General features: G+C 46.8%; 1 protein-coding gene across 2 annotated transcripts; it reads left to right on the top strand.

Annotated features, from left to right (window-relative positions):
• Positions 1 to 326: 326 nt before the first annotated feature.
• LOC132382836 (uncharacterized) lies at positions 327 to 25,884 on the top strand. Of its 2 annotated transcripts, XM_059953288.1 has the most exons (3): positions 327 to 451; positions 7,412 to 7,503; positions 23,511 to 25,884. In XM_059953288.1, the coding sequence occupies exon 3, from the start codon at positions 23,545 to 23,547 to the stop codon at positions 24,850 to 24,852; it is 1,308 nt and encodes a 435-aa protein (XP_059809271.1). In that variant the 5' UTR covers positions 327 to 451; positions 7,412 to 7,503; positions 23,511 to 23,544; the 3' UTR covers positions 24,853 to 25,884. The 2 variants fall into 2 exon arrangements, with proteins under 2 accessions (XP_059809271.1, XP_059809272.1); XM_059953289.1 differs by lacking the exon at positions 7,412 to 7,503.
• The last annotated feature ends 1,078 nt before the right edge of the window (positions 25,885 to 26,962 follow it).

The following is a 26,962-nucleotide window of genomic DNA, read 5'->3' as shown; positions in this document are numbered from 1 at the left end:
GCTTAACTATGATGAGATTCCTCCCTACTGCTGAACTCAAGGGAGATCCCTCCCTGTGCTTGAACTCGAAGGAGGTCACTCTCTGGGTATTTAACTGTGGTCCCTGAACACTAAGCACTTCTCTCCCTTTACCAATGCTGAAGTGATCACCCCCCACCCCCCAAGTCATAAACTCAGGCAAGATCCCTTCCCATGTGCTGAACTGTAGTGAGATCCCTTGCTAGGTGCTGAACTGTGGTGAGATGGTTCCCTGGGCGCGGTCTCTAACCACAGCCTGTGCAAGTCATCTTGCCGCGCACGCATTCATCACCTCCTACATCCTGTCAGCGCTCCTGGCTCTAAGCAGCAACGTACGATGAGCCCGTGAGATCCCTCACACGTCTGGTCCCTGCTGTCCTTTCCGTCCAGGAGGGACCACCCAATTCCCGCAACGGTTGGGGCTCCTGTCCTGGTGAGTCAGTCCATGTTTTGGAGAGAGGGGTGGTTAGAGGGAGAGAGGGTGTGTGGTGGCGGAGATTGATCAGAGAGAGAGAGAGAGATTGATGGCGAGTGAGATGGTAGGAGTGGAAAGTGCAAGGGTAGGGATATAGGGAGAGCAGGGAGGAGGGAGAAAAGATGAGGGAAGGACAGAGAGAGTGAGGGAGAAAGAAGGGGAGGTAGGGAAAGAGGGGAAAGGAAAAGTAGGGTAGAAAGAGGGAGAGAAAGGGGAGGGGAAGAGAAAATGGGCAGACAGCCAGAGAGAGAGAGAGAGTGAGTGAGAGAGAATGAGAGAGAGAGAGAGAGAGAGAGAGAGAGAGAGAGAGAGAGAGAGAGAGAGAGAGAGAGAGTGAGACAGGGAGAGAGAGTGAGACAGGGAGAGAGAGAAAATCAGCACATAAACAGTAGTAGGCCGTTGGTGTAACCACATCCCTTTGCTCAAGGTTCAGACGGTTAAGGGAGGCAGTGAGAGGAAGCATGAAGGGGAGAGAAGTGCTGGGAGGAGAGAGGGAGGCAGAGGAGAAAAGAGAGGTAACAGAGGGGATAAAGAGTGCAAAAAGAGGAAAGAGAGGGAGAGGATGGACAGAAGATGGGGAGATGAGATAGAGAGTTGGGGAGAGATGGGGAGAGGGAGATTGGGGATGAGCGAGAATGGGGAGAGAAGGGAAGTGGAGAGGTAGGGAGGGGGTGAGAGAGAATGTGGAGAGGTCGAAGGAGTAGAGGAAAGTGGGAGGGTAGATGCGAGAGAGTGGAGGGGAAGGGAGAGATAGAATGAGAGAAAGTGGGGAGAGAATGAGAAGAAGGGGGATGAGCAAGAAAAAGGAGAGGGAGGGGAAGAAGAGGAATGGGGAAGAAGGGAGGGAGGGGGAGAAAAGGGGAATGGGGAGGGAGACAAAGGAGGGGATGAGGTGGTGGGTAAAGGGGAGAGAGGGAGTGAGGGACAGAGGCGATAGGAGAGAAGGGGAAATGAAAGAGAGTGGGATTAAAGGGAGTAGGGAGAGAGGGATGAGAGAGTGTGGGGAGGGAAGGGGAGTGGGAAAGAGAAGTGTGGAGAGGAGAGAGAGGGGATGAGAGGTGCGGAGAGAAGGGTGAGGAGAGAGAGTGGGGAGAGAAGGGGAAAGTGAAAGAGAAGGAAGGGAGAGAAGGGGAAGGGGGCATAGTGCAGGAGAGAGTGAGGAGAGCATTTTGCTGACCTTTTACTCCATTGTCAACCTAACCCTTCCCTCCCACACAGAGTTCCATTTTTCTATCATTCGCGTGCCTTTCTATGAGTTTCTTAAAGTTTTTAATGTGTCTGCCTCTACCACCACCCATCAGGGTGATCTACACACCCACCGTGCTCTGTGTAAGAAAATGTCTCTAAAGTATCTGTCTCTACCACCACTCCTGGCAGGAGTGACCCAGCAGGTCTGTGTACAAAACCTATCTCTGACATCCCCTCTGTACTTTCCTCCAATCATTTTACACAAACACCCTCTGGCATTAGTTATCCTGGTAAAGTGTCTACTTGATTTGTATTTCTTATCATCTTATACACCCCTATCAAATCACCTCTCATTCTTGATCATTGCAAAGAGAAAAGCCCTAGCTCTCAATCTTTTTTCGTAAGCCATGTTCTCTAATCCAGAGAACCCTGATAAATCTCTGCAGCTTCCACATCCTTCCTATAATGATGCAATCAGAACTGAACACATATTCCAATTGTGGTCAAACCAGGTTTTTACTGAGCTGTAACATTACCTCACAGATCTTGAACTCAATCATCTGATTAATTAAAGGCCAGCACACCATACACCTTTTTAACCACCCTATCACATAGAGACGTACAAAATGATGAGGGGTATAGGCAGGATGAATGCTGGCAGTCTCAGCTTTGGTGAGACTAGAACCATAGGTTAAAGGTGAAAGGTGAAGTACTTAAGGGGAATTCTTCAGTCAGAGTGTGCAAAGGGCTTCCAGCAGAAGTGAAGGATGTGGGTCCAATATGATGTGGGTGCAGTTCAATGGGACTAGCTCAGCATGGACTAGAAGTGTCTGTTTTTGTACTGTAACTGCTCTATGATTCCATGTCAGTGACCAACCACAGGGGAGCCAGCACCAATCCCTGCGGCACATAACACACCAACCAGAAATCATAGATGTGGGAGTATGTAATGGAACAGTGTGGAGGAAGCTTTTGTCTGATGGATAGGGGAATCAAGGGATATGGGGACAAGGCAGGGACTGGGTATTGAGAGTGAATGATCAGCCATGATCTCAGAATGGTGGTGCAGACTCGAGGGGCTGAATGGTCTACTTCTGCACCTATTGTCTATTGTTTATTGTCTGTCTGACTCTGGGAGTGTGTGATGGGACGGTGTGGAGGGAGCTTAACTCTGTGTCTGACCCCAGGAGTGTGCGATGGGATGGTATGTATGTCCGGATAGAGTGCTCTCTATGGAGTATTGATAAAAATAGAGGTACATGACAAATTCCTTTAGCTTTCTGAGGAAGTCGAGGTGCTGCTGATGCTTTCTTGGCAGTGGTTTCTATGTGGTTTGACCAAGACAGGATATTGGTGATGTTCAGTCCTTGGACTTTGAAGCTCTCGACACTTTTGACCTCAGTGCCATGGATGTAGATAGGAGGGCGTTGGTATCTGGAATGTGGTAGTGAGGTCAGGATCAATCAACATGTAGATGGGATCATGTGCACTGCCCACCTTCCTGAAGTTGACGATGAGCTTGTTGGTTTTGCTGATTTTGAGGAAAAAGTTGTTGTCAAAATGCCATGTCACTAAGATCTCACTCTCCTTCCTGTAATCTGATTTAAGAAGGTTGTTGTCAGAACACCACTTCACTAAGAGCTCCCTCTCCTTCCTGTCGTCTGATTCATTGTTGTATGAGTGGTTACATTTGTAAACTTGTAGATTAAAGAAGTCAAAAAATTCCTGGGAACTGTAGACAATAATTTAAACATGCATGGTCAGTAAGTTAATGGAGTGGATTCTGTGGTACAGGATACACATACATTTGGAAAGAGAGGGGTTGATTAGGGATAATATTGCCTCATGAATATATTGAGAGATATTGCCTCATGAACTTGACAGAGTTTTCTTTTGAAGGTCGATGAGAGCTGAGTAGTAGACATGGTCTATATGGTATTCAGTAAGGCCTTTGATAAGATTCCACATGGTAGGATGCTCTAGAAGGTTAAATCCAAAGGAATACAGGGAGAGCAGGACAATTTGACAAACAACTGGCTCGATGGTGGGAAGCAGAGGGTGAGGGTGGGAGGTTGTTTCTCAGACTGGAAGTCCATTACTAGTGGTGATTCTCAGGAGTCAGTGCTGGGCCCATTGCTGTTGTCATCTGTATCAACTATTTAAATAAGAGTGTACAAGATGTGGTTGTTAAGTTTGTAGACAATACTACAATTGTTTGTGTGGTCATCAGTGCAGATTGCTATCAGGATTTACAGGGGGTTCTTGATCAGCTGAGAAAGTGGGATGAAAAATGGCAAATGCAGTTTAATTCTGATAAGTGCAAGGTGTTGTATTATGGAAAGACAAAAACAGGGTAGGACTCTCACAGTGAACGACAGGGCTCTGGGGAGTATTGTAGAACAGAGAGACCAGGGGTTCCCTGAAAGAGGACAGGATGCTGAAGGTGTTTGGCATGTTGGCTTTCATCATTCAGAACATTGAGTACAGGTGTTGGGATGTTAGGTACAAGACATTGGTGAGGTCACACTTGGAGTATTGTGTTTGGCTTTGGTTGTTCTGCTGTAGGGTAGATGCCATTGAAGTAGAAAGAGGGCAGAGGAGATTTAGGAAGATGATGCCGGGACTAGAACTCTGTCCGCTCTAATCAAGGATTGATGGTGTGGAAGTGTGAGGATCAGGTTGTGTCTGTACAGAGAAACTGGGGCAGGAAGATAACTGGTAAGCGTTGAGCTGTGGATGTTGTCTAAATGGACTTTATAATGAGGTGTTCAACAAGGTCCTTCATGGAAGGCTTATACAGAAGGTTAAGATGCATGGGATACACAGTGAATTGGCCATTGGGGTTCAGAATTTGCTTGCCCGTAGAGGGTGGTGGTTGATGGACTAAATTTGACTGGAGGTCTGTGACCAGTGGTGTTCCATAGGGATCCAGCAGGGACCTCTGCCACTTGTGAGAGATATAAATGGAAGAAAATGTGAACAGGAGGGTTAGTAAGTTTGCAGACTGGTGGTGTCCTGGATAGTGTAGAAGACTGGCAAAAGATACAGTGGGATTTAGATCAGTTTCAGATATGGGCAGAGAATTGTCAGATGGAGTTTAATCTGGACAAGTGTGAGGGGTTGCACTTTGAGAGATCAAATGTAAAGGGACAGGACAGAGTTAATGGCAAAACCTTTAACAGTGTTGACTTGCAGAAGGCACTTGGGGTCCAAGTCCACAGCTCCCTGAAAGTGGCTGCACAGGTCGACAGGGTGGTAAAGACATACAGCATGCTTAGTTGAAAAGTTGGGAAGTCACATTGCAGCTTTATTGAACTCTGGTCAGGCCAAACTTGGAGTATCACTTTCCTTTCCAAATGTCCTATTTATAGAAAGAGCATGGAAGCTTTGGAGAGGGTGCAGAAGAGTTCTAGGATGCTGCCTGGATCGGAGGACATGAGGTATAAGAGGCCAGGCAAACTTTGCAGCCACCACAGTAGTGTAGCTGTTAGCACAACACTATTACAGCATGAACCATCGGCATTTGGAGTTCAATTCTGTAGGGAATTTCTATATTCTCCCCATGATTGCCAGATGCTCCAGTTTCCTCCCACAGTTCAAAGATGTACAGGTTAGTTGGTCATTGTAAATTGTCCTGTGATGAGGCTAGGGTTAAATACATCGATGAGTTGCTGGGTGGTGTGACTCAGAGGGCCGAAAGGGTCTGTTTCCTGCTGTGTCTTTAAATAATATAAACCAAACGGGTTCTCTGGAGCAGTGGAGACTCAGGGGAGACCTGATAAAGATTTATGTTGTTTATCTAAAATAAGATTTGTGAGGCACAGACAGAGAAGACAGCTGATAACTCCTGTACCTAGTAAAGTGACCACTGAGTGTATGTTCATGGTCTTCTGTTGCTGTGGACCATCCACTTTCAGTTTCAATGTGTTGTGAATTCAGAGATGCTCTTCTGCACACCACTGTTGTAATGCATGGTTATTTGAGTAACTGTCACATTCCTGTCACCTTGAGCCAGTCTAGCCAATCTCTTCTGACCTCTCTCATTAACAAGACATTTTCACCCACAGAACTGCTGTTCACTGGATGTTTTTATTTATTTTATTTGCACCCTTCTCAGTAAATGCTAGAGGCAGTTGTGAATGAAAAACACATAAAAGCAGCAGCTTTAGGGGCACTCAAACTGCCCTGTCTGGTACTAACAATCTTTCCATGGTCAAATCACTTAGTTCACATTTCTTCATATTCTGATATTTGGTTTAAACAACAACTGACCTCTTGACCATGTCTGCATGCTTTTATGCCACATGATTGACTGATTAGAGATTTGCATTAATGAGCAGGTGTACAGGTGTACCTAATAGAAGGGCACTATTGGTCACTGCGTGTACTTTTCCCTAGTCTGGAAATATCTTATACTAGAGGCCATATTTTGAAGGTTAGAGTGGGAAAGTTCAGAGGAAATGTGTGGGGCACTGGGGAATGTGCCGCCAGGGGTGGTAGTGGAGGATGCAGATACAAATCAAAATCAGAATCAGGTTTAATATCACCAGCATATGTCGTGAAATTTGCCAACTTTGCGACAGCAGTACAATGAAATACATGATAAATATAGTAAAATACTTAATTACTGGAACTATATACGTATATCTCCATTATATAGTTAAATTAAGATAAATAATGCAAAAATATAAATTAAAAATAAATACTGGGGTAGTATTCATGGGTTCAATGTCCAATCAGAAATCAGATAGTGGAGGGGAAAATGCTGTTCCTGAATCTCTGAGTGTGTGCATTCCTGCTGGAATATTGTTCTGGGTGATGGGCATCCTTAATGATGGACGCTGCCTTTCTGCGACACCGCTCCTTGAAGATGTACTGGATACTATGGAGGCTAGTGCCCATGGTGGAGCGGATTAGTTTTACGACTCTCTGCAAATTACTTCAATCTTGTGCAGTAACTGACCCCCACCCATACCAGACGGTGATGCAGCCAGTCAGAATGCTCTGTAGAAAATTTCCAGTGTTATAGGTGACAAACCAATCCTTCTCAAATTCCAAATGAAATATAACTATTGTCTTGTCTTCTTTATACCTGCATTGATATGTTGGGACTGGGTTAGATTCTCAGAGATATTGACATCCAGGAACTTGATTGCTTAGTCTCTCCACTTCTGATTCCTCTGTAAGGATTGGTGTGTGTTCCCTTAATTTACCCTTTCTGAACTCCACAATCAGCTCTTTAGTTTTGCTGATATTGAGCGCAAGGTTGATGCTGCAATACCACTCAACTAGTTGGTGTATCTCGCTCCCGTATACCTTCTCATCACCATCTGGGATTCTGCCGAATTTTTGTAGAATCAGAATTTGAGCTATTCCTAACCACGCAGTCATGGGTATAGAGGGAGTAGAGCAGCTGGCTAAGCTCAGAACCATAAGGTTCACCAGTGTTAATTGTCAGCAAGCTGGAGATGTTATTACCAATCTACACAGAGCCACATAGACACAATAGAGGCATTTAAAGACTCTTAATTAGGTATATGGATGTACAGGGAATGGAGGAGATAGGCTTTGTGTAGGCAGAAGGGATTAAATTAGCAAGGTATTTTAATGCCTATTTTAAAGATCTTGGGTAGAAACTGTAGGCTATTATGAAGTTATCAGTACTATTATTAAGTATACCAGAGGAGCCATTTGGAGGGGACTCTGATCAATGTGATATCTTCTCACAAGGAACTTCAAAGAGGATTTGCAAGAATCTGACCTGCGTTTTTCTTGAGAAGTGACTCACTAAAAACACGCCTGAACTTAACAGCGATAACAAGGTACAGAGAGAAAAAAAAACTTCCTGTTCAGTATCAAGTAATACTTCCTCTGTGAAACCATCATCAAGAACAATGGTGCAGCATTACACTGAGGGGTGCAGGGAATGTCGGTGTTATGGTGGGAGGAGTGATGGTTTACGGTGAGGGGTGTGTCAGTGTTACAGTGAGTGGTGTATCAGTGTTACACTGATGGGTGTGTCAGTGTTACAGCGAGGGATATGTCAGTGTTACACTGATGGGTGTGTCAGTGTTACAGTGAGGGGTGCGTCAGTGTTACAGTGAGTGGTGTATCAGTGTTACACTGATGGGTGTGTCAGTGTTACAGTGAGGGATATGTCAGTGTTACACTGATGGGTGTGTCAGTGTTACAGTGAGGGGTGCATCAGTGTTACAGTGAGGGATATGTCAGTGTTACAGAGAGCAATGTGTCAGTGTTATACTGAGTGGTGTGTCAGTGTTAAACTGATGGGTGTGTCAGTGTTACAATGAGTGGTGTGTCAGTGTTACACTGATGGGTCTGTCAGTGTTATAGTGAGTGGTGTGTCAGTGTGACAGAGATGGGTGTGTCAGTGCTACAGTGATGGGTGTGCCAGTGTTACGCTGATGGGTGTGTCAGTGTTACAGTGAGTGGTGAGTTGGTGTTACATTGAGTGGTGTGTCAGTGTTACACTGATGGGTGTGTCTGTTACAGTGAATGATGTGTCAGTGTTAAACTAATGGGTGTGTCAGTGTTACAGTGACGGGTGTGTCAGTTTTACACTGATGGGTGTGTCAGGGTTACAGTGAGAGATGTGTCAGTGTTACAGTGAGGGGTGTGTCAGTGTTACAGTGATGGGTGTGTCAGTGTTACACTGATGGGTGTGTCAGTGTTACAGCGAGGAGTGTGTCAGTGTTACAGTGAGGGATGTGTCAGTGTTACACTGATGAGTGTGTCAGTGTTACACTGATGGGTGTGTCAGTGTTACAGTGAGAGGTGTGTCAGTGTTACACTGATGGGTGTGTGTTACAGCGAAGAGTGTGTCAGTGTTACAGTGAGGGATGTGTCAGTGTTACAGTGAGTGGTGTGTCAGTGTTAAACTGATGGGTGTGTCAATGTTACAATGAGTGGTGTGTCAGTGTTACACTGATGGGTCTGTCAGTGTTATAGTGAGTGGTGTGTCAGTGTGACAGAGATGGGTGTGTCAGTGCTACAGTGATGGGTGTGTCAGTGTTACACTGATGGGTGTGTCAGTGCTACAGTGAGTGGTGAGTTGGTGTTACATTGAGTGGTGTGTCGGTGTTACACTGATGGGTGTGTCTGTTACAGTGAATGATGTGTCAGTGTTACACTAATGGGTGCGTCAGTGTTACACTGATGGGGTGTGTCTGTGTTATACTGAGTGGTGTGTCAGTTTGACAGTGATGTGTCTGTCAGTGTTACAGTGAGGGGTGCGTCAGTGTTACAGTGAGGGGAGTGTCGGTGTTACACTGATGGGTGAGTCAGTGTTACAGTGAGAGGTGTGTCAGTGTTACACTGATGGGTGTGTGTTACAGCGAAGAGTGTGTCAGTGTTACAGTGAGGGATGTGTCAGTGTTACAGTGAGTGGTGTGTCAGTGTTAAACTGATGGGTGTGTCAATGTTACAATGAGTGGTGTGTCAGTGTTACACTGATGGGTCTGTCAGTGTTATAGTGAGTGGTGTGTCAGTGTGACAGAGATGGGTGTGTCAGTGCTACAGTGATGGGTGTGTCAGTGTGACAGTGATGTGTCTGTCAGTGTTACAGTGAGGGGTGCGTCAGTGTTACAGTGAGGGGAGTGTCGGTGTTACACTGATGGGTGAGTCAGTGTTACAGTGAGCGATGTGTCAGTGTTACAGTGATGGGTGTGTCAGTGTTACACTGAGTGGTGTGTCAGTGTTACACTGATGGGTCTGTCAGTGTTACAGTGAGTGGTGTGTCAGTGTTACAGTGATGGGTGTGTCAGTGTTATAGTGAATGATCTGTCAGTGTTACCCTGATGGGTGTGTCAGTGTTACAATGAGCGGTGTGTCAATGTTACCATGAGTGGTGTGTCAGTGTTACACTGATGAGTGTGTCGGTGTTACAGTGATGGGTGTGTCAGTGTTATAGTGAATGGTCTGTCAGTGTTACCCTGATGGGTGTGTCAGTGTTATACTGAGTGGTGTGTCAGTTTGACAGTGATGTGTCTGTCAGTGTTACAGTGAGTGCTGTGTCAGTGTTACAGTGATGGGTGTGTCAGTGTTACACTGATGAGTGTGTCGGTGTTACAGTAATGGGTGTGTCAGTGTTACAGTCAGTGGTGTGTCAGTGTTACAATGAGAGGTGTGTCAGTGTTATAGTGAATGGTCTGTCAGTGTTACCCTGATGGGTGTGTCAGAGTTATACTGAGTGGTGTGTCAATTTGACAGTGATGTGTCTGTCAGTGTTACAGTGAGTGCTGTGTCAGTGTTACACTGATGGGTCTGTCAGTGTTACAAAGAGTGGTGTGTCAGTGTTACAGTGATGGGTGTGTCAGTGTTATAGTGAATGGTCTGTCAGTGTTACCCTGATGGGTGTGTCAGTGTTACAGTGAGCGGTGTGTCAATGTTACAGTGAGTGGTGTGTCAGTGTTACACTGATGAGTGTGTCGGTGTTACAGTGATGGGTGTGTCAGTGTTACAGTGAGAGGTGTGTCAGTGTTACACTGATGGGTCTGTCAGTGTTATAGTGAGTGGTGTGTCAGTGTTACAGTGAGTGGTGTGTCAGTGTTAAAGTGAGTGGTCTGTCAGTGTTACACTAATGGGTCTGTCAGTGTTACAAAGAGTGGTGTGTCAGTGTTACAGTGATGGGTGTGTCAGTGTTATAGTGAATGGTCTGTCAGTGTTACCCTGATGGGTGTGTCAGTGTTACAGTGAGCGGTGTGTCAATGTTACAGTGAGTGGTGTGTCAGTGTTACACTGATGAGTGTGTCGGTGTTACAGTGATGGGTGTGTCAGTGTTACAGTCAGTGGTGTGTCAGTGTTACAATGAGAGGTGTGTCAGTGTTATAGTGAATGGTCTGTCAGTGTTACCCTGATGGGTGTGTCAGTGTTACACTGATGGGTGTGTCAGTGTTACAACGAGGAGTGTGTCAGTGTTACAGTGAGGGATGTGTCAGTGTTACACTGATGAGTGTGTCAGTGTTACACTGATGGGTGTGTCAGTGTTACAGTGAGAGGTGTGTCAGTGTTACACTGATGGGTCTGTCAGTGTTACAATGAGTGGTGTGTCAGTGTTACAGTGATGGGTGTGTCAGTGTTATAGTGAATGGTCTGTCAGTGTTACCCTGATGGGTGTGTCAGTGTTACAGTGAGCGGTGTGTCAATGTTACAGTGAGTGGTGTGTCAGTGTTACACTGATGGGTGTGTCAGTGTTATAGTGAGTGGTGAGTCAGTGTGACAGAGATGGGTGTGTCAGTGCTACAGTGATGGGTGTGCCAGTGTTAAACTGATGGGTGTGTCAGTGTTACAGTGAGTGGTGAGTTGGTGTTACATTGAGTGGTGTGTCGGTGTTACACTGATGGGTGTGTCTGTTAGAGTGAATGATGTGTCAGTGTTAAACTAATGGGTGTGTCAGGGTTACAGTGAGAGATGTGTCAGTGTTACAGTGAGGGGTGTGTCAGTGTTATAGTGATGGGTGTGTCAGTGTTACACTGATGGGTGTGTCAGTGTTACAACGAGGAGTGTGTCAGTGTTACAGTGAGGGATGTCAGTGTTACACTGATGAGTGTGTCAGTGTTACACTGATGGGTGTGTCAGTGTTACACTGATGGGTGTGTCAGTGTTACAGTGAGAGGTGTGTCAGTGTTACACTGATGGGTGTGTGTTACAGCGAAGAGTGTGTCAGTGTTACAGTGAGGGATGTGTCAGTGTTACAGTGAGTGGTGTGTCAGTGTTAAACTGATGGGTGTGTCAGTGTTACAATGAGTGGTGTGTTAGTGTTACACTGATGGGTCTGTCAGTGCTACAGTGATGGGTGTGTCAGTGTTACACTGATGGGTGTGTCAGTGCTACAGTGAGTGGTGAGTTGGTGTTACATTGAGTGGTGTGTCGGTGTTACACTGATGGGTGTGTCTGTTACAGTGAATGATGTGTCAGTGTTACACTAATGGGTGCGTCAGTGTTACACTGATGGGTGTCTGTGTTATACTGAGTGGTGTGTCAGTGTGACAGTGATGTGTCTGTCAGTGTTACAGTGAGGGGTGCGTCAGTGTTACAGTGAGGGGTGTGTCGGTGTTACACTGATGGGTGAGTCAGTGTTACAGTGAGCGATGTGTCAGTGTTACAGTGATGGGTGTGTCAGTGTTACAGTGAGCGATGTGTCAGTGTTATAGTGAATGATCTGTCAGTGTTACCCTGATGGGTGTGTCAGTGTTACAGTGAGCGGTGTGTCAGTGTTATAGTGAATGATCTGTCAGTGTTACCCTGATGGGTGTGTCAGTGTTACAGTGATGGGTGTGTCAGTGTTACACTGAGTGGAGTGTCAGTGTTACACTGATGGGTGTGTCAGTGTTATACTGAGTGGTGTGTCAGTTTGACAGTGATGTGTCTGTCAGTGTTACATTGAGTGCTGTGTCAGTGTTACACTAATGGGTCTGTCAGTGTTATAGTGAGTGGTGTGTCAGTGATACAGTGATGGGTGTGTCAGTGTTATAGTGAATGGTCTGTCAGTGTTACCCTGATGGGTGTGTCAGTGTTATAGTGAATGATCTGTCAGTGTTACCCTGATGGGTGTGTCAGTGTTACAGTGAGCGGTGTGTCAGTGTTACAGTGAATGATCTGTCAGTGTTACCCTGATGGGTGTGTCAGTGTTACAGTCAGTGGTGTGTCAGTGTTACAATGAGAGGTGTGTCAGTGTTATAGTGAATGGTCTGTCAGTGTTATACTGAGTGGTGTGTCAGTTTGACAGTGATGTGTCTGTCAGTGTTACAGTGAGTGCTGTGTCAGTGTTACACTAATGGGTCTGTCAGTATTACAAAGAGTGGTGTGTCAGTGTTACAGTGAGTGGTGTGTCAGTGTTACACTAATGGGTCTGTCAGTGTTACAGTGAGTGTGTGTCAGTGTTACAGTGATGGGTGTGTCAGTGTTATAGTGAATGATCTGTCAGTGTTACCCTGATGGGTGTGTCAGTGTTACAGTCAGTGGTGTGTCAGTGTTACAATGAGAGGTGTGTCAGTGTTATAGTGAATGGTCTGTCAGTGTTATACTGAGTGGTGTGTCAGTTTGACAGTGATGTGTCTGTCAGTGTTACAGTGAGTGCTGTGTCAGTGTTACACTAATGGGTCTGTCAGTATTACAAAGAGTGGTGTGTCAGTGTTACAGCGATGGGTGTGTCAGTGTTACACTGATGCGTGTGTCGGTGTTACAGTTATGGGTGTGTCAGTGTTACAGTCAGTGGTGTGTCAGTGTTACAATGAGAGGTGTGTCAGTGTTATAGTGAATGGTCTGTCAGTGTTACCCTGATGGGTGTGTCAGTGTTATACTGAGTGGTGTGTCAGTTTGACAGTAATGTGTCTGTTAGTGTTACAGTGAGTGCTGTGTCAGTGTTACACTAATGGGTCTGTCAGTGTTACAAAGAGTGGTGTGTCAGTGTTACAGAGATGGGTGTGTCAGTGTTATAGTGAATGGTCTGTCAGTGTTACCCTGATGGGTGTGTCAGTGTTACAGTGAGCGGTGTGTCGGTGTTACAGTGATGGGTCTGTCAGTGTTATAGTGAGTGGTGTGTCAGTGTTACAGTGATGGGTGTGTCAGTGTTAAAGTGAGTGGTCTGTCAGTGTTACACTAATGGGTCTGTCGGTGTTTCAAAGAGTGGTGTGTCAGTGTTACAGTGATGGGTGTGTCAGTGTTATAGTGAATGGTCTGTCAGTGTTACCCAGATGGGTGTGTCAGTGTTACAGTGAGTGCTGTGTCAATGTTACAGAGTGTGGTGTGTCAGTGTTACACTGATGAGTGTGTCGGTGTTACAGTGATGGGTGTGTCAGTGTTACAGTGAGAGGTGTGTCAGTGTTACACTGATGGGTGTGTCAGTGTTACAATGAGAGGTGTGTCAGTGTTACACTGATGGGTGTGTCAGTGTTACACTGATGGGTCTGTCAGTGTTATAGTGAGTGGCGTGTCAGTGTTACAGTGATGGGTGTGTCAGTGTTACCCTGATGGGTGTGTCAGTGTTACAGTGAGCGGTGTGTCAATGTTACCGTGAGTGGTGTGTCAGTGTTACACTGATGAGTGTGTCGGTGTTACAGTGATGGGTGTGTCAGTGTTATAGTGAATGATCTCAGTGTTACCCTGATGGGTGTGTCAGTGTTACAGTGAGCGGTGTGTCAGTGTTACAGTGATGGGTGTGTCAGTGTTACACTGAGTGGTGTGTCAGTGTTACACTGATGGGTGTGTCAGTGTTATACTGAGTGGTGTGTCAGTTTGACAGTGATGTGTCTGTCAGTGTTACAGTGATGGTTGTGTCAGTGTTACAGTGAGTGGTGTGTCAGTGTTACACTAATGGGTCTGTCAGTGTTACAGTGAGTGGTGTGTCAGTGTTACACTGATGAGTGTGTCGGTGTTACAGTGATGGGTGTGTCAGTGTTACAGTCAGTGGTGTGTCAGTGTTACAATGAGAGGTGTGTCAGTGTTATAGTGAATGGTCTGTCAGTGTTACCCTGATGGGTGTGTCAGTGTTATACTGAGTGGTGTGTCAGTTTGACAGTAATGTGTCTGTCAGTGTTACAGTGAGTGCTGTGTCAGTGTTACACTAATGGGTCTGTCAGTGTTACAAAGAGTGGTGTGTCAGTGTTACAGTGATGGTTGTGTCAGTGTTATAGTGAATGGTCTGTCAGTGTTACCCTGATGGGTGTGTCAGTGTTAAAGTGAGCGGTGTGTCGGTGTTACAGTGATGGGTGTGTCAGTGTTACAGTGAGAGGTGTGTCAGTGTTACATGATGGGTCTGTCAGTGTTATAGTGAGTGGTGTGTCAGTGTTACAGTGATGGGTGTGTCAGTGTTAAAGTGAGTGGTCTGTCAGTGTTACACTAATGGGTCTGTCAGTGTTTCAAAGAGTGGTGTGTCAGTGTTACAGTGATGGGTGTGTCAGTGTTATAGTGAATGGTCTGTCAGTGTTACCCTGATGGGTGTGTCAGTGTTACAGTGAGTGCTGTGTCAATGTTACAGTGAGTGGTGTGTCAGTGTTACACTGATGAGTGTGTCGGTGTTACAGTGATGGGTGTGTCAGTGTTACAGTGAGAGGTGTGTCAGTGTTACACTGATGGGTGTGTCAGTGTTACAATGAGAGGTGTGTCAGTGTTACACTGATGTGTGTGTCAGTGTTACACTGATGGGTCTGTCAGTGTTATAGTGAGTGGTGTGTCAGTGTTACAGTGATTGGTGTATCAGTGTTAAAGTGAGTGGTCTGTCAGTGTTACCCTGATGGGTGTGTCAGTGTTACAGTGAGCGGTGTGTCAATGTTACCGTGAGTGGTGTGTCAGTGTTACACTGATGAGTGTGTCGGTGTTACAGTGATGGGTGTGTCAGTGTTACAGTGAGTGGTGAGTTGGTGTTACATTGAGTGGTGTGTCGGTGTTACACTGATGGGTGTGTCAGTTAGAGTGAATGATGTGTCAGTGTTAAACTAATGGGTGTGTCAGTGTTACAGTGACGGGTGTGTCAGTGTTACACTGATGGGTGTGTCAGGGTTACAGTGAGAGATGTGTCAGTGTTACAGTGAGGGGTGTGTCAGTGTTACAGTGATGGGTGTGTCAGTGTTACACTGATGGGTGTGTCAGTGTTACAACGAGGAGTGTGTCAGTGTTACAGTGAGGGATGTGTCAGTGTTACACTGATGAGTGTGTCAGTGTTACACTGATGGGTGTGTCAGTGTTACAGTGAGAGGTGTGTCAGTGTTACACTGATGGGTCTGTCAGTGTTATAGTGAGTGGTGTGTCAGTGTTACAGTGATGGGTGTGTCAGTGTTAAAGTGAGTGGTCTGTCAGTGTTACACTAATGGGTCTGTCAGTGTTACAAAGAGTGGTGTGTCAGTGTTACAGTGATGGGTGTGTCAGTGTTATAGTGAATGGTCTGTCAGTGTTACCCTGATGGGTGTGTCAGTGTTACAGTGAGCGGTGTGTCAATGTTACAGTGAGTGGTGTGTCAGTGTTACACTGATGAGTGTGTCGGTTACAGTGATGGGTGTGTCAGTGTTACAGTGAGAGGTGTGTCAGTGTTACACTGATGGGTGTGTCAGTGTTACAATGAGAGGTGTGTCAGTGTTACGCTGATGGGTCTGTCAGTGTTATAGTGAGTGGTGTGTCAGTGTTACAGTGATGGGTGTGTCAGTGTTAAAGTGAGTGGTCTGTCAGTGTTACCCTGATGGGTGTGTCAGTGTTACAGTGAGCGGTGTGTCAATGTTACCGTGAGTGGTGTGTCAGTGTTACACTGATGAGTGTGTCGGTGTTACAGTGAGTGGTGTGTCAGAGTTACAGTGAGAGGTGTGTCAGTGTTACACTGATGGGTCTGTCAGTGTTATAGTGAGTGGTGTGTCAGTGTTACAGTGATGGGTGTGTCAGTGTTAAAGTGAGTGGTCTGTCAGTGTTACACTAATGGGTCTGTCAGTGTTTCAAAGAGTGGTGTGTCAGTGTTACAGTGATGGGTGTGTCAGTGCTATAGTGAATGGTCTGTCAGTGTTACCCTGATGGGTGTGTCAGTGTTACAGTGAGTGCTGTGTCAATGTTACAGTGAGTGGTGTGTCAGTGTTACACTGATGAGTGTGTCGGTGTTACAGTGATGGGTGTGTCAGTGTTACAGTGAGAGGTGTGTCAGTGTTACACTGATGGGTGTGTCAGTGTTACAATGAGAGGTGTGTCAGTGTTACACTGATGTGTGTGTCAGTGTTACACTGATGGGTCTGTCAGTGTTATAGTGAGTGGTGTGTCAGTGTTACAGTGATTGGTGTATCAGTGTTAAAGTGAGTGGTCTGTCAGTGTTACCCTGATGGGTGTGTCAGTGTTACAGTGAGCGGTGTGTCAATGTTACCGTGAGTGGTGTGTCAGTGTTACACTGATGAGTGTGTCGGTGTTACAGTGATGGGTGTGTCAGTGTTACAGTGAGAGGTGTGTCAGTATTACACTGATGGGTGTGTCAGTGTTATAGTGAATGGTCTGTCAGTGTTACCCTGATGGGTGTGTCAGTGTTACAATGAGTGGTGTGTCAGTGTTACACTGATTGGTCTGTCAGTGTTATAGTGAGTGGTGTGTCAGTGTGACAGAGATGGGTGTGTCAGTGCTACAGTGATGGGTGTGCCAGTGTTACACTGATGGGTGTGTCAGTGTTACAGTGAGTGGTGAGTTGGTGTTACATTGAGTGGTGTGTCGGTGTTACACTGATGGGTGTGTCAGTTAGAGTGAATGATGTGTCAGTGTTAAACTAATGGGTGTGTCAGTGTTACAGTGACGGGTGTGTCAGTGTTACACTGATGGGTGTGTCAGGGTTACAGTGAGAGATGTGTCAGTGTTACAGTGAGGGGTGTGTCAGTGTTACAGTGATGGGTGTGTCAGTGTTACACTGATGGGTGTGTCAGTGTTACAACGAGGAGTGTGTCAGTGTTACAGTGAGGGATGTGTCAGTGTTACACTGATGAGTGTGTCAGTGTTACACTGATGGGTGTGTCAGTGTTACAGTGAGAGGTGTGTCAGTGTTACACTGATGGGTCTGTCAGTGTTATAGTGAGTGGTGTGTCAGTGTTACAGTGATGGGTGTGTCAGTGTTAAAGTGAGTGGTCTGTCAGTGTTACACTAATGGGTCTGTCAGTGTTACAAAGAGTGGTGTGTCAGTGTTACAGTGATGGGTGTGTCAGTGTTATAGTGAATGGTCTGTCAGTGTTACCCTGATGGGTGTGTCAGTGTTACAGTGAGCGGTGTGTCAATGTTACAGTGAGTGGTGTGTCAGTGTTACACTGATGAGTGTGTCGGTTACAGTGATGGGTGTGTCAGTGTTACAGTGAGAGGTGTGTCAGTGTTACACTGATGGGTGTGTCAGTGTTACAATGAGAGGTGTGTCAGTGTTACACTGATGGGTCTGTCAGTGTTATAGTGAGTGGTGTGTCAGTGTTACAGTGATGGGTGTGTCAGTGTTAAAGTGAGTGGTCTGTCAGTGTTACCCTGATGGGTGTGTCAGTGTTACAGTGAGCGGTGTGTCAATGTTACCGTGCGTGGTGTGTCAGTGTTACACTGATGAGTGTGTCGGTGTTATAGTGAGTGGTGTGTCAGTTTGACAGAGATGGGTGTGTCAGTGCTACAGTGATGGGTGTGCCAGTGTTACACTGATGGGTGTGTCAGTGTTACAATGAGTGGTGTGTCAGTGTTACACTGATTGGTCTGTCAGTGTTATAGTGAGTGGTGTGTCAGTGTGACAGAGATGGGTGTGTCAGTGCTACAGTGATGGGTGTGCCAGTGTTACACTGATGGGTGTGTCAGTGTTACAGTGAGTGGTGAGTTGGTGTTACATTGAGTGGTGTGTCGGTGTTACACTGATGGGTGTGTCAGTTAGAGTGAATGAAGTGTCAGTGTTAAACTAATGGGTGTGTCAGTGTTACAGTGACGGGTGTGTCAGTGTTACACTGATGGGTGTGTCAGGGTTACAGTGAGAGATGTGTCAGTGTTACAGTGAGGGGTGTGTCAGTGTTACAGTGATGGGTGTGTCAGTGTTACACTGATGGGTGTGTCAGTGTTACAACGAGGAGTGTGTCAGTGTTACAGTGAGGGATGTGTCAGTGTTACACTGATGAGTGTGTCAGTGTTACACTGATGGGTGTGTCAGTGTTACAGTGAGAGGTGTGTCAGTGTTACACTGATGGGTCTGTCAGTGTTACAGTGATGGGTGTGTCAGTGTTAAAGTGAGTGGTCTGTCAGTGTTACACTAATGGGTCTGTCAGTGTTACAAAGAGTGGTGTGTCAGTGTTACAGTGATGGGTGTGTCAGTGTTATAGTGAATGGTCTGTCAGTGTTACCCTGATGGGTGTGTCAGTGTTACAGTGAGCGGTGTGTCAATGTTACAGTGAGTGGTGTGTCAGTGTTACACTGATGAGTGTGTCGGTTACAGTGATGGGTGTGTCAGTGTTACAGTGAGAGGTGTGTCAGTGTTACACTGATGGGTGTGTCAGTGTTACAATGAGAGGTGTGTCAGTGTTACACTGATGGGTCTGTCAGTGTTATAGTGAGTGGTGTGTCAGTGTTACAGTGATGGGTGTGTCAGTGTTAAAGTGAGTGGTCTGTCAGTGTTACCCTGATGGGTGTGTCAGTGTTACAGTGAGCGGTGTGTCAATGTTACCGTGAGTGGTGTGTCAGTGTTACACTGATGAGTGTGTCGGTGTTATAGTGAGTGGTGTGTCAGTGTGACAGAGATGGGTGTGTCACTGCTACAGTGATGGGTGTGCCAGTGTTACACTGATGGGTGTGTCAGTGTTACAGTGAGTGGTGAGTTGGTGTTACATTGAGTGGTGTGTCAGTGTTACACTGATGGGTGTGTCTGTTAGAGTGAATGATGTGTCAGTGTTAAACTAATGGGTGTGTCAGTGTTACAGTGATGGGTGTGTCAGTGTTACAGTGAGTGGTGTGTCAGTGTTACAGTGATGGTGTGTCGGTGTTACAGTTATTGGTGTGTCGGTGTTACACTGATGGGTGTGTAAGTGTTACACTGATGGGTGTGTTAGTGTTACAATGAGTGGTGTGTCAGTGTTACAGTGAGTCGTGTGTTAGTGTTACACTGATGAATGTGTCAGTGCTACAGTAAGTGCTGTGTCAGTGTTACACTGATGGGTGTGTCAGTGTTATAGTGAGTGGTGTGTCAGTGTGACAGTGATGTGTGTGTCAGTATTACATTGATTGGTATGTCAGTGTTACACTGATGGGTGTGTCAGTGTTACAGTGATGGGTGTGTCAGTGTTACAGTGATGGATGTGTAAGTGTTACAGGGAGTGGTGTGTCAGTGTTACACTGATGTGTGTGTTGGTGTTACACTGATGGGTGTGCCATTGTTATACTGATAGGTGTGTCAGTGTTAAACTGATGGGTGTGTCAGTGTTATAGTGAGTGGTGTGTCAGTGTGACAGTGATGTGTGTGTCAGTGTTACAATGATGGGTGTATCAGTGTGACTGTGAGTGGTGTGTCAGTGTAAACTGATGGGTGTGTCAGTGTTACTGTGAGTGGTGTGTCAGTGTTACACTGATGGGTGTGTCAGTGTTACAGTGATGGGTGTGTCAGTGTTACAGTGAGAGGTGTGTCAGTATTACACTGATGGGTGTGTCAGTGTTATAGTGAATGGTCTGTCAGTGTTACCCTGATGGGTGTGTCAGTGTTACAATGAGTGGTGTGTCAGTGTTACACTGATTGGTCTGTCAGTGTTATAGTGAGTGGTGTGTCAGTGTGACAGAGATGGGTGTGTCAGTGCTCCAGTGATGGGTGTGCCAGTGTTACACTGATGGGTGTGTCAGTGTTACAGTGAGTGGTGAGTTGGTGTTACATTGAGTGGTGTGTCGGTGTTACACTGATGGGTGTGTCAGTTAGAGTGAATGATGTGTCAGTGTTAAACTAATGGGTGTGTCAGTGTTACAGTGACGGGTGTGTCAGTGTTACACTGATGGGTGTGTCAGGGTTACAGTGAGAGATGTGTCAGTGTTACAGTGAGGGGTGTGTCAGTGTTACAGTGATGGGTGTGTCAGTGTTACACTGATGGGTGTGTCAGTGTTACAACGAGGAGTGTGTCAGTGTTACAGTGAGGGATGTGTCAGTGTTACACTGATGAGTGTGTCAGTGTTACACTGATGGGTGTGTCAGTGTTACAGTGAGAGGTGTGTCAGTGTTACACTGATGGGTCTGTCAGTGTTATAGTGAGTGGTGTGTCAGTGTTACAGTGATGGGTGTGTCAGTGTTAAAGTGAGTGGTCTGTCAGTGTTACACTAATGGGTCTGTCAGTGTTACAAAGAGTGGTGTGTCAGTGTTACAGTGATGGGTGTGTCAGTGTTATAGTGAATGGTCTGTCAGTGTTACCCTGATGGGTGTGTCAGTGTTACAGTGAGCGGTGTGTCAATGTTACAGTGAGTGGTGTGTCAGTGTTACACTGATGAGTGTGTCGGTTACAGTGATGGGTGTGTCAGTGTTACAGTGAGAGGTGTGTCAGTGTTACACTGATGGGTGTGTCAGTGTTACAATGAGAGGTGTGTCAGTGTTACACTGATGGGTCTGTCAGTGTTATAGTGAGTGGTGTGTCAGTGTTACAGTGATGGGTGTGTCAGTGTTAAAGTGAGTGGTCTGTCAGTGTTACCCTGATGGGTGTGTCAGTGTTACAGTGAGCGGTGTGTCAATGTTACCGTGAGTGGTGTGTCAGTGTTACACTGATGAGTGTGTCGGTGTTATAGTGAGTGGTGTGTCAGTTTGACAGAGATGGGTGTGTCAGTGCTACAGTGATGGGTGTGCCAGTGTTACACTGATGGGTGTGTCAGTGTTACAATGAGTGGTGTGTCAGTGTTACACTGATTGGTCTGTCAGTGTTATAGTGAGTGGTGTGTCAGTGTGACAGAGATGGGTGTGTCAGTGCTACAGTGATGGGTGTGCCAGTGTTACACTGATGGGTGTGTCAGTGTTACAGTGAGTGGTGAGTTGGTGTTACATTGAGTGGTGTGTCGGTGTTACACTGATGGGTGTGTCAGTTAGAGTGAATGAAGTGTCAGTGTTAAACTAATGGGTGTGTCAGTGTTACAGTGACGGGTGTGTCAGTGTTACACTGATGGGTGTGTCAGGGTTACAGTGAGAGATGTGTCAGTGTTACACTGATGAGTGTGTCAGTGTTACACTGATGGGTGTGTCAGTGTTACAGTGAGAGGTGTGTCAGTGTTACACTGATGGGTCTGTCAGTGTTACAGTGATGGGTGTGTCAGTGTTAAAGTGAGTGGTCTGTCAGTGTTACACTAATGGGTCTGTCAGTGTTACAAAGAGTGGTGTGTCAGTGTTACAGTGATGGGTGTGTCAGTGTTATAGTGAATGGTCTGTCAGTGTTACCCTGATGGGTGTGTCAGTGTTACAGTGAGCGGTGTGTCAATGTTACAGTGAGTGGTGTGTCAGTGTTACACTGATGAGTGTGTCGGTTACAGTGATGGGTGTGTCAGTGTTACAGTGAGAGGTGTGTCAGTGTTACACTGATGGGTGTGTCAGTGTTACAATGAGAGGTGTGTCAGTGTTACACTGATGGGTCTGTCAGTGTTATAGTGAGTGGTGTGTCAGTGTTACAGTGATGAGTGTGTCGGTGTTATAGTGAGTGGTGTGTCAGTGTGACAGAGATGGGTGTGTCAGTGCTACAGTGATGGGTGTGCCAGTGTTACACTGATGGGTGTGTCAGTGTTACAGTGAGTGGTGAGTTGGTGTTACATTGAGTGGTGTGTCAGTGTTACACTGATGGGTGTGTCTGTTAGAGTGAATGATGTGTCAGTGTTAAACTAATGGGTGTGTCAGTGTTACAGTGATGGGTGTGTCAGTGTTACAGTGAGTGGTGTGTCAGTGTTACAATGATGGTGTGTCGGTGTTACAGTTATTGGTGTGTCGGTGTTACACTGATGGGTGTGTAAGTGTTACACTGATGGGTGTGTTAGTGTTACAATGAGTGGTGTGTCAGTGTTACAGTGAGTCGTGTGTTAGTGTTACACTGATGAATGTGTCAGTGCTACAGTAAGTGCTGTGTCAGTGTTACACTGATGGGTGTGTCAGTGTTATAGTGAGTGGTGTGTCAGTGTGACAGTGATGTGTGTGTCAGTATTACATTGATTGGTATGTCAGTGTTACACTGATGGGTGTGTCAGTGTTACAGTGATGGGTGTGTCAGTGTTACAGTGATGGATGTGTAAGTGTTACAGGGAGTGGTGTGTCAGTGTTACACTGATGTGTGTGTTGGTGTTACACTGATGGGTGTGCCATTGTTATACTGATAGGTGTGTCAGTGTTAAACTGATGGGTGTGTCAGTGTTATAGTGAGTGGTGTGTCAGTGTGACAGTGATGTGTGTGTCAGTGTTACAATGATGGGTGTATCAGTGTGACTGTGAGTGGTGTGTCAGTGTAAACTGATGGGTGTGTCAGTGTTACTGTGAGTGGTGTGTCAGTGTTACACTGATGGGTGTGTCAGTGTGACAGTGATGGATGTGTCAGTGTTACAGTGAGTGGTGTGACAGTGTTACACTGATGGATGTGTCGGTCTTACAGTGATTGGTGTGTCTGTTACAGTGAGTGATGTGTCAGTGTTACATTGAGTGGCGAGTCAGTGTTACACTGATTGGTGTGTCAGTGTTGCAGTGTGTGGTGTGTCAGTGTTACACTGATGGGTGTGTCAGTGTACAGTGAGTGGTGTGTCAGTGTTACACTGATGGGTGTGTCAGTGTTACAGTGAGTGATGTGTCAGTGTTACAGTGAGGTGTGTGTCAGTGTTACACTGATGGGTGTGTCAGTGTTACAGTGAGGGGTGTGTCAGTGTTACACTGATGGGTGTGTCAGTGTTACACTGATGGGTGTGTCAGTGCTACAGTGATGGGTGTGTCAGTGTTACACTGATGGGTGTGTCAGTGTTACAGTGAGGGGTGCGTCAGTGTTACAGTGAGTGGTGTATCAGTGTTACACTGATTGGTGTGTCAGTGTTACAGTGTGTGATGTGTCAGTGTTACACTGATGGGTGTGTCAGTGTACAGTGAGTGGTGTGTCAGTGTTACACTGATGGGTGCGTCAGTGTTACAGTGAGTGGTGTGTCAGTGCTACAGTGAGGTGTGTGTCAGTGTTACACTAATGGGTGTGTCAGTGTTACTGTAAGTGGTGTGTCAGTGTTACACTGGTGGGTGTGTCAGTGTTACAGTGAGTCATCCAATGTCACGATGTGGCATATGTCAGTGATGTATACGTGAAGGATACTTATCTGTGCGAACTGTTGCTGATTCTTTCCCGCTCTACACAGTTTCCATGTCGTTTTGTTTTCCCAGATTGTTCTGCCTGTGTTACTGCTGATGTCATAGGATGAACACCGGACACTTCTTCACTCTTGGCCTGCTTTGGGGATCAGGGCTCCCCTGGGTCTTTGCCGACTATCCTTCCAGTCCGCTCAATTCCTCGGAAGTACCCTCGACTGGACATGGCTGGAGGGAGAATGGCTCTTCCTCCTCTGTTCTCTCACAGCCCACTAGTTCTGCCCCCTCCAGTGAAGTCACCTCTCCAGACGACTCCACCCGTGCTGGTACACTTTTACTGCTCAGTACTCCCACTGCTTCCAATTTAGTTGTGAACAGTGTGCCATCTACCAGTGGACCCATCTTCTCCGCCAGTGTGCCATCTACCAGTGGACCCATCTCCTCCGCCAGGTCAATATCTGCCAGTTTACCCGACACCTCAGCCAGTGCAGCTCCTGAATCCACTGCACCCATGTCCAGTACACCGGCCTCCTCCATCTCAGTTCACATTAGCACCAGGACCAGTGCACTGTTGGAATCCACTTCAATGTTCACCACATCACTCAAATCCAGCACCGCCACTCTCACCACTGCACAGGAATCCCGTGAGCTAATGACCAGTGGTCCTGTCACTTACAGCATTGTGCCACTGAAAACCAATGTAACTGCATTCAGTGGTCTCAACACTACTGCCAGTGCACATTCAAATTCCAGTGCCCCCAACATCACTGCCAGTGTCGTACCGGAATCCACTGTAAGTGAGAGTTTGGACACCGACCACAGAGCCAACGCGACTGTGTCACTCCCAGATACCACAGCCAGTGGGGTCACTGGTCGACCCCAGGTACGTGGCACCCCCTTGGTAACCATCTTGGTAGCCTTCTTGGTAGGGACATTGATCGTGGTGGTGATCGTGGCCCTGGCCTGCCGCCGTCGCTGCCGGCAACGAGGGGACTATGCGGCCGGGCGTCCTGCCAAGGCTGGGGACCCATGGGCTGGGCCCGTGGCCCTGGGGCCCGAGGAGGGAGGAGGGGGTGGCACAGAAGAAGATCCTAACGGGCCACCTGGCGAGGAGCCTCCACCTGGTGCCTCCCACCGCCTTTCCCTTGGCACGTTCTTCCACAAACGTAAATCCCGTGCACCCTCACTTGTCCTTGAGGCCTTCTCTCCCATTCCTGAGGGCGAAGGCATAGAGGATGGTCAGGAGCAGAGGTTGCTGGGGGATGTCCCCTCATCCACCACCTCCCCCGACCCTCCCTCTCCTCCTCCACCTGAAGCAAATGGTGACCTCCCTGGGACCATCCCTGAGGACATGAATGCCCTCCTACCTCCTCCTGTCCCATCTGAGGAGGGAGAGGGGGGTCCTGAACTTGTTTAGGAAGTCCCTGCCTTCCTATATCCTCCTCTCCCCCTGCTCTCCTCCCTTTTCTCCATCCTATCTCCCTTCCATCTCACCAGACCCAGGACAATACTTTCGCTCATCCTCTCTCCAAAAGGGAAAGAGAGGGCATACTGAGGCATACTTTTTCCCTCCAGCCCTTCTTCCCCTTCCCCCTCTCCCCTCTGCCACATCACTCCCCATCCCATCAGGTACTAGACAACATTTCCCCTCACCTCTCCCCTTCTAGGACAAAGAGATAGAAGATCTGCTTCACGATCTAACTCCTCTCCCCTCCTCCCTCTGTCCCAGCTCACACGTTGTGGTGAACTATGTGCCTGTCGGGACACGCCCCTGCTGACTGCTCCTGTGGCTCCTCCCACAGGCCCCTGTATAAAGGAGACCTGCGGCCTGAAGCTCGGCCTCAGTCTCCAAGACCTTGTATGATAGACACTCACTCCTGGTTCCTTCTTCCAGTCAATAAAAGCCGATATCTCGCCTACGCCTCAGTGTGAGTTATTGATGGTGCATCACACGTCACCTCATCTAACCTTTCCCCGTCCTGCTGGAGGAGTGGTGGGGAGGGGGATGTGCCCCAAACTGGTTTAATAGCTCAACCACTCCTTCATCACTACCTCTTCCTCCTCTGTGCATCCCACTGGAAATGGGATGACACTACCACACCCTGACTCATTACAGGCAAAATCCCACCCACCAGCACAGCTCTTCCAACAAATAAAATCGCTTTCTGCAAGACAGAGATGGAGGCAGGCAAAGAAAGATAGAGGGAGAGACAGAGAGAGGGAGACAGATGAGGAGAGCGATAGAGAAGGATGGGAAGAAAGATAGGGAAGGAGTGAGAAGGAAAGAGGGAGAGAAAGAGTGAGCGGGTGGGGAGAGAGAGAAAGGAAGAAACCAGGGGTTCCCACCTGCGGTCCATGGATCCTTTGTTTAATGGTAGTGATCCCAGGCATTAAAAAGGTTGGGAACCCCTGGGAGGGAGGGAGAGGGAGAGGGAGATGGAGAGGGAGAGGGAGAGGGAGAGGGAGAGGAGAGAGAGAGAGAGAGAGAGAGAGAGAGAGAGAGAGAGAGAGAGAGATTATGGGCTAAAGAGAAAGGAAGGGGAAGGGAGAGAGGTGGAGGGAAAGAGGGCAGTGAAGGAGATAGAGTGAGGGGGGTGTGGAGAGGGTGAAGGAAAGAGAGAAAAACATTGAATTCCTCCCCAATGCACTGTGCAACTTACCTGCCTTCTCCTTCATCCATCTGTTTCCCAAGTGGGAGACTGAGGTGAGAGGCAAAACTAGAGAGCAGCGGGAGAGGGGGAGGGGGAATGGCTGTGGACAATGCTTCTCCCCATTGTTTTCTGGCGGAATCTCCCCTTCACATGGAGATTTAATCAATGTTTCCTGAAAACTGTACAATCTGAATAAAGCTACATCAAACACACTTCTGTCTTGTGGTTCAGGATCCTCTCGAAAAGAGTGATCACAGTATGATTGAGTTTCTCATACAAATAGAGGATGCAATAAGTCTATCTAAAACCAGTGAATTATGCTTAAACAATGGACACTGCTATGGACTGAGGGAGGATTTAACCTGTGTAGACAGAGGAAGGACGGTTAATGAACAGTGGAAGATTTCCAAAGAGATTTTTCACGGTGCTCAACAAAAGTATATCCCAGTTAAAAACAAGGACAGTAAGAGTGGGGAGAGCCAGCCTTGGATAACTAAGAAAATATGGAAGGCATCAAATTAAAAGCTTGTGCATACAAAATCACCAAGTGTAGTGGGAAACTGGAAGACTAGGAAAACTTTAAAATGCAACAAATAATCATGAAGCAAGTAATAAAGAAAGGGAATCTAGATTATGAAAATAAATTAGCATAATATATAAAAAGGATAGTAAAAGTTTTTTTTAATTATATAAAGCGGAAAAGGGTGGCTAAAGTGAATGTAGGTCCCTTGGAGGACAAGAAGGGGGAATTGATATTGGGTAATGAGGAAATGGCAGAAGCTGTGACTGACTATTTTGTGTTAGTCTTCATGGTGGAGGACACATCTAAGATGCCAAAGAGAGAAGTTATGGATGCATTGGGAGGTGAGGACCTTG

Source organism: Hypanus sabinus, chromosome 29 (assembly GCF_030144855.1).
Source record: "Hypanus sabinus isolate sHypSab1 chromosome 29, sHypSab1.hap1, whole genome shotgun sequence".
In the NCBI taxonomy this organism is placed as follows: Eukaryota; Metazoa; Chordata; class Chondrichthyes; order Myliobatiformes; family Dasyatidae; genus Hypanus; species Hypanus sabinus.
The sequence above is the reverse complement of the archived record's forward strand: the minus strand, read 5'-3'. Positions and strand labels throughout refer to the sequence as shown.

Coding starts and splice junctions, on each gene's coding strand:
- LOC132382836 (XM_059953289.1), top strand. CDS start 23,545: ATGAACACCGGACACTTCTTCACTCTTGGCCTGCTTTGGGGATCAGGG.